Here is a 6,842-nt window from a genome sequence, read left to right as displayed (position 1 = left end):
GCAGGGATGCAGAAAGGAGGCGAACTGACAACGATTCCAAAATCCAAATGGTTAATAACAGCTGAAAAGAAACTAGGAGGAAAAACAAGCACACAATCGAATTAAACCGCGAGTGGTTGCTTACAGTGATGCCCTTGCAGTTATTAGGTGGTCTCATTAGATCAATAACTTTTAAAGGTCAGCAAATATTGACTTGATTTAAAATTGACACTGCACGCCGCTGCAAGTTATTCGATCATATTTGGTGCCCTGCATACCGCTTACCCAACCACACGTTGGGCTTCCCGGTAAGACAGCGACATTAAGCGGCGACAAATTGCAATGCGCCACAATGTCAGTAGTCTGATCCTGACGTAATTTGCAATATTCGAATCTCCTTGATTCATTGATTTTAGGTGTGGATTTCCACTATCATTGTTTACTAATTTTCAGGGGCTGTTACTAGTAGAAAGATATTAGAAAGATAATAAATGTGTTTTTAAAATAAGATAGCAAATATTGACTTGATTTAAAATTGACACTGCACGCCGCTGCAAGTTATTCGATCATATTTGGTGCCCTGCATACCGCTTACCCAACCACACGTTGGGCTTCCCGGTAAGACAGCGACATTAAGCGGCGACAAATTGCAATGCGCCACAATGTCAGTAGTCTGATCCTGACGTAATTTGCAATATTCGAATCTCCTTGATTCATTGATTTTAGGTGTGGATTTCCACTATCATTGTTTACTAATTTTCAGGGGCTGTTACTAGTAGAAAGATATTAGAAAGATAATAAATGTGTTTTTAAAATAAGATAGTTTATTATTACATTTATTTATTGAAAAACTAGGAAAGTAATATAGCCACAAGAATTACTTGTAAAGTATGCGTTTATTTATATGTATCTTGTATCCGTGCTCAATTAATTTTAGTTGTGGTGGTTGAACTATTTAAAAATGTATCAGGTATGGGTAGCAAAAAAAGAAAAGCCACTAGAAAAAAAGTGTGTATCAAATTGGAAGTACAGTAGCTCTCAGTTTTAGAGGTTGTTGAACCACTATACAAAATAAATGAGATGTTGAAGTTCCAGCATAAAAAGATAAGCACCCAATATTCAATCTGCTTCTATATATGTACTTTAAAAGCGTCTTCGTCTGACAGTTTATATTCATTTGATATTTTCAGTTGTTTTGTATTTTTATTTTATGTTTTTGAAAAGCGTATCGTTGCCTCAAATGTATTAAAGTAGTAACAAAAAGACGTATCGTAATTCTTGAAGTATTTTGTAGTTTTGTACAAGTGCTTGGGGAAATTCGAATGCATATTGTTCTGTAATTGTGATTATTAATGCACACCCGTAGAAGTTAGTTTAACCATCTTTAACATTATATGCACAGTATATTTCTTAACATTTTATTCTCCCAAGTTTTCGCACGATTTCCGATTTGAAAATCAACCAAGAGAACTACAGTTCCCTTCAGTCGTTGCGCTTACTTCCGCCTGAAACAAACCCTATATGCACGGTTATAATCTAAATCTTTAAAACTCATTGGATTTTCAATTAATATTGTGTATAAAATTAAAATTTACTTTGATTTCGCAGCGACAAGCAAGCCACAGTATTTCAGACTTCTCGTACCATATCTACCTTCCCGGAAGCACGGGAGCGCTATCCATGGTGCTGTAAGTAGAATCCGTGTTACCTGCGGTAAGGGAAGCGTTTACACGCGTCATGTCATATACAATAATACGTTCAAATTGATATTTGCTATACCTATGTGGCCCATCAGTAGTCACAATTTTGGTGCTTCTATTAGGCCAGTGTACTGCGCACTATTTATTGCACGGAGGTATAGGCATTACCAAATAATACAACACATTCACTCACTTAAAAACCGCACCTGTCATTTATTCCTTCTCTTTTTTGATGGGTGCTCAAGATGGCTGAGGAAAAAGAGCCTTGTAGCAAGATCCGAGAGGGTCACACCTTGCTGCAGGTGTCCAACACACATGGACTTCAGTTGCTGGGTCTGCTCAGGTCATTTCGGGAGCGAGGCCTACTATTTGATTTCACCATAAAAGTCCAGGAACAGATTTTTCCCTGTCATCGCTGTGTTCTTGCTGCATGCAGTGATTTCTTCAGGTCTCGATTTCTTTCGTCCTGTACAATTTTTGGAGAGAAAATTGTGCAATAATTTGTAAGTTTTCTTTTCCTTTTTTTTTTAGGGCCATGTTTGAAGCAGCTATGCGAGAACGTGACGATGGTTCCGTAACATTGTGTAACCAGTGTCCGGCTGTAGTGGAGTCTTTCCTGGATTTTGCCTACTCTGGTGAAATTCTTATCACAGAAGGGAACATAGACTCTCTGTTTCAACTTGCCTCCTTTTTGCAGGTAGAAACACATGGCTCTGTAGCCACAGGTCTATTTGACTCTTTTCTCATTCTTCTTATTCTCGTGGTATTTGCTCAAAGAAAACAAATTAATATTTACTCGATTGTACACGATATTGGACAGTGAGTTAAAAGGAAATTTTACTTACTTGGTGTTGTTGGTGTCTTCAGGTGTCAGTTCTATCCAGAGCCTGTAGTGACTTCTTGTTAGGAACGATAGATCTTGGTAACTGCCTGTCACTTTTGGCCCTTGCTGAGGCATATGGCTCAGCCTCCCTCCTCCGAAGTGCCACCGACTTTGTGGTTCAAAACTTCCAAGACCTTTCTGACACACAAGAATTCCTGGACATGCAGGTGCCAGTCAGCCGTCAACACACGTACCTTTCTAATGGCAGCTTCTAAAACCTGTTCCAAACATTGTAGGTGAATGTGTTGGAGGAGTGCCTCAGGTCAGATGCCCTCTGTGTGGCCAGTGAGGAGGCTGTGGTCATGTCACTTCTAAAGTGGATCCGCCATGACCTTCCTGGAAGACAGAAGCTGCTACCCACATTGCTATCTCTAACGAGACTTCACCAGCTACCGCCACATGCATTTCAGGTATTCACACAGTCAATGTCAGGTGCAAAGAGATTCGCACATTGTTGATGGCATTATATTTTCATCTATTCATCCTTAAATTTCTTTTCTTATTTGTAAGTCTCTTCGTGATTCAGATCTGCTGAGCAGCAATCCTTCCTGTATGGCTCTGATCTCCGAGGCTCGGACCAGACAAAGTCAGCACAGTGGATTGTTCACTGATGCCAGACCTGCCACCACACAGAGCTACATTTATATCCACAAGACGGAGGAGAACGGAGTTGTCCGCCACTCTTTCTGCTACTGTCTGGAAACAGACCGGTGGACGGAGCTTGGATTCAACCAAGAGGATGGAACAAGCACGATGCCAGATCTACCAGGCTCCCATCTGACTAGCTATGCTGAGAAGGTACAACATGTGATTGCAGGAATTGTGTATACACTGTCACAACTCCTACACAGTTTAATTAAATCCAATAGTGGGCCTGCAGCAGTTTTATCTGGGAAATATATTGCGTAGCAATCAAGTTGCTATTTTTAGAATCAATTTCTCTTCCTTTGACAATGTCATAAAACGCAAAAAGAGTCTCACTTGCCAGCTCCATGGCCATTTGAGAGTTCATGGTGTGCTCAGTTCTATCCGATACAAGCCAATTAGCACAATGACCCCAAAAAAAAAGCTAATGAACTTTGAATGCTTCCCTTCCCCTCTTCCTTCAATTGCCCACAAGATGTTTATCACTGGAGGTTGCCGTGGAAACTGTTACCGGGCAGTACGAATCCACGTGGCGGAGCCTTCCCATGATGCTACCGATGAGGTGTGGTGCTTCTCCCCTGTAACAAGAACCTGCACACCTGCTCCAGCGATGCCGAAACCCCGAACCATGCACACAGCAGTGGTCTGTCTGGACCGGGTTTATGTCATTGGAGGGCGGACGAAGGGACACAAAGGGGCTGCTCCCGGTCTGCTAGAGGTGTGTTTGTGTACTTAATTTTTTTAGATGTATGTCTAAGTCAGAACATTTGTTGGCAGTACAACACGTTATATGTTCAGGTGGACTATTATGACCCATTGGCCAAGAGCTGGTTCTCAGTCAGTCGTCTGCCAACTGCAATCTTCTATCCTGAGGCCAGTGCTTGTGGCAGCGTTATCTACACACTGGGGTCGGAGGTGGAGATAACCGACTCCTTCAATCCCTCACTTGACTGTTTCTTCAGCTACGATGCCCAACAGGACCAGTGGTGTCGCCTGGTGGCAGAGTTTGGCCAGTTTTTCCATGCAACGCTGGTAAAAGCTGTCTCAATTCATAAAACACTGCACCTCTGTGACCTGTCCACTTACAAGGTGAACACACAAAAAATAGACCGATTCAACAAACAAATGTTTGATGTAAGATTTTCCTGATCACATATGACACGTGTCATCCTGCAGGTGTACAGTTTCTGTCCAGAGACTTGTGTGTGGAAAGGAGAGGGGTCATTTGAGTGTGCAGGCTTCAATGCTGGAGCAGTTGGTATACGAGACAAAATCTACATTTTAGGTGGTGATTATTCCCCTGATGAGATTACAGATGAAGTCCAGGTAAAATCCAGATTTTTTTTCATTTTCCCTTCATATTGCTCACGTTAGCCTCTGGTCATGTGACAAAGATGTGACACAGAGCAAATCTGTCCATTTTGCGGGTAGAGTGACTATAATTGGATAATTTCGCATATTTCCTTTGTTAGGTGTATCACAGTGACAGGAGTCAATGGGAGGAAGTGGCGCCCATGCCCAGAGCTCTGACTGAATTCCATTGCCAGAGCATCAGTTTCAACAGACACACAAACCCGTGGAGTGATATAGAATGATGCACACAGGTGGCAAGTTGAAGGAAAGTAAATTGTGACTGCAAATTTTTCACATTCAATCAACAAAAAAATACTATATAACACAATGCATTATTTTATTTATTATTTTTATTTATTATTTATATAGCAGAGGGACCTCTTTTTATATGTACAGAGGCTGACAGCAATATCTCGTGTGAAAAAAACGACTAGAGCAGTGGTTCTTAACCTTTTTGGAGGTACCGAACCCCATCAGGTTCATATGTGCGAACTCTTCTTGGGGGGGGTTAGGGTTAGGGCTGGACTGGGGGGTGGGGGGGGGGTGCTACCGGTGTGTTCGGCCATCCGCGGACGAGGGGTGGCTACCGGTGTGCTACCGATGTGTTCGGCCATCCGCGGACGAGGGGGGGGGGGGGGGGGGTGGAGCTACCGGTGTGATACCGGTGTGTTCGGCCATCAGTGGACGGAGGGGGGGGGGGTGCTACCAGTGTGTTCGGCCATCCGCGGATGGCGGGGCGGGGCAGGGGCGGGGCGGGGGCGGGGCGGGGCGGGGCAATGGCATACCAGCTCTGCCGAACCCCTGAAGCCGACTCACCGAACCCCTGTTAGATCAGACCCAGGTTAAGAACCACTGAACTAGAGTCATTCAAATAGGGGATTTATTCTGCGAGAAGTCAACAATAATTTAAATATTTGATTCAATTACACACAAATTACTTGAATACAGAATTAAAGAGTGTACAGACTCAAACATAATAGCACGTGTGAGTGCATAAAGTGTCATCTTGCATTGTTTGGAAACAAGAGTGCAGCAGATCTGTTAGGTTTCTGTTTTTTTTGTTAACATTTTCCTCTTTTCTGGGAATCCCCTTTTTGATTTTGATACAAGAGCAGGATCTCAAAAAAGAGTAGCTCTAAATCCCAGATTAGTTTACCTTGGTAACCGCATTAAAATCACACAGACGAAAACACTCAAACGGAAATCTGACCTAAAATAGCCGAAGAAACCATGCAGACTCCATAAAATGTCTCCCATCTCCTCCGAGAGGAGATGGAGATGGGAGGAATGTTCATGCTCCGCATGTTAGTCCTGATATGTTTTCACCAACAGCCACATCAAGAGTACGGTGATTAAGACAATCATGAAGTTGAGGAAGAGTTCCTGCACTGAGCGATCCATGGCCGCTTTCCAAACAGGCAGTACAGGAGACAATGGCGATGAGGCGGCAGCTGCTGAAGGGAGTACACACGGCAACAGGGATGGCAGAAAGGAAGATTTTGTCACAAAGTTTTGCTGTCCAACCCCCCACCTGAGACAAGCAAACAAGCAGATTTGCATGAAAAGTGAAAAGCAAGGCAGCTTTTTTAATTTCGCATCTTTCATTCACAATGTAACTCAGTTCACATAATTAAGAGTATCTATATAAAGAACTAAAGGCATGTAAAAGCAAAGTACAAGGTACAATAGCTTGCTATAAGATCGTATGCACAAGTGCCATAAAACTATACTGTAGATTAATATTAAGTTGTGGTCACCTGTCATTAAAAATTCCAGATAATATTTATTCAAATTACTAAGGAAAGAGATTTTCTTGCATCCTTTCAGGCCTCAAATGCATTATTACCTTTTCCTTTATGTCATGTGCTCCGGTAGAGTATTTTTTTGTTGGTCTTGATCTGCAAAAATCCAAACTGTCTATAGTCTACAAATGTCTTCTTTGATTTTCTTCCCTCCGTGTCGAGCTTCAGCTTTCTGCCCTGACCGGGGTCCTGGCCTGCCCCTAAAGTAGTCAACCTCAGTGGACCGCCCATGGCTCACATGCAAACATAATGATGTCACCTACACTATTTAAGTGAACAAACCAATCAAGTGTTTTATTTTCCACAATCTGGTCCACGACACATAGCCATAGAGAGTCTCTCTCTCACTGTCTGGGTTATTTATAGCACATTATTGCAGATATGAGGTGGCTTACAATTGCTCCAAATACAATGCATGCATCGTCTCATGGATGGAGGAATCTGTAACAGTATCGGGTGTGAGGCGATGCACAAGATGAA

General features: G+C 42.6%; 2 protein-coding genes across 4 annotated transcripts; one reads left to right on the top strand and one right to left on the bottom strand.

Annotated features, from left to right (window-relative positions):
* The first annotated feature begins 1,478 nt into the window (after positions 1-1,478).
* kbtbd3 (kelch repeat and BTB (POZ) domain containing 3) lies at positions 1,479-5,076 on the top strand. 2 transcript variants are annotated; one of them, XM_088381668.1, is made up of 10 exons: positions 1,479-1,667; positions 1,925-2,127; positions 2,211-2,376; positions 2,547-2,729; positions 2,799-2,972; positions 3,073-3,360; positions 3,683-3,925; positions 4,006-4,296; positions 4,384-4,533; positions 4,680-5,076. In XM_088381668.1, exons 2-10 carry the CDS (start codon positions 1,925-1,927, stop codon positions 4,800-4,802), a joined length of 1,821 nt encoding a protein of 606 aa, XP_088237794.1. In that variant the 5' UTR covers positions 1,479-1,667; the 3' UTR covers positions 4,803-5,076. The 2 variants fall into 2 exon arrangements, with proteins under 2 accessions (XP_088237794.1, XP_088237795.1); XM_088381669.1 differs by having other exon boundaries at positions 1,479-1,834.
* sln (sarcolipin) lies at positions 4,893-6,569 on the bottom strand. 2 transcript variants are annotated; one of them, XM_088381672.1, is made up of 2 exons: positions 6,407-6,569; positions 4,893-6,014 (listed from the first exon to the last, which is right to left on the bottom strand). In XM_088381672.1, exon 2 carries the CDS (start codon positions 5,959-5,961, stop codon positions 5,866-5,868), a length of 96 nt encoding a protein of 31 aa, XP_088237798.1. In that variant the 5' UTR covers positions 5,962-6,014; positions 6,407-6,569; the 3' UTR covers positions 4,893-5,865. The 2 variants fall into 2 exon arrangements, with proteins under 2 accessions (XP_088237798.1, XP_088237796.1); XM_088381670.1 differs by having other exon boundaries at positions 4,893-6,091; positions 6,407-6,555.
* Between the last annotated feature and the right edge of the window lie 273 nt (positions 6,570-6,842).

Source organism: Syngnathus floridae, chromosome 7 (assembly GCF_059516105.1).
Source record: "Syngnathus floridae isolate MCC-2025c chromosome 7, RoL_Sflo_1.0, whole genome shotgun sequence".
NCBI lineage: Eukaryota > Metazoa > Chordata > Actinopteri > Syngnathiformes > Syngnathidae > Syngnathus > Syngnathus floridae.
Note: the sequence above shows the minus strand (reverse complement) of the source record. Positions and strands in the feature narration are given on the sequence as shown.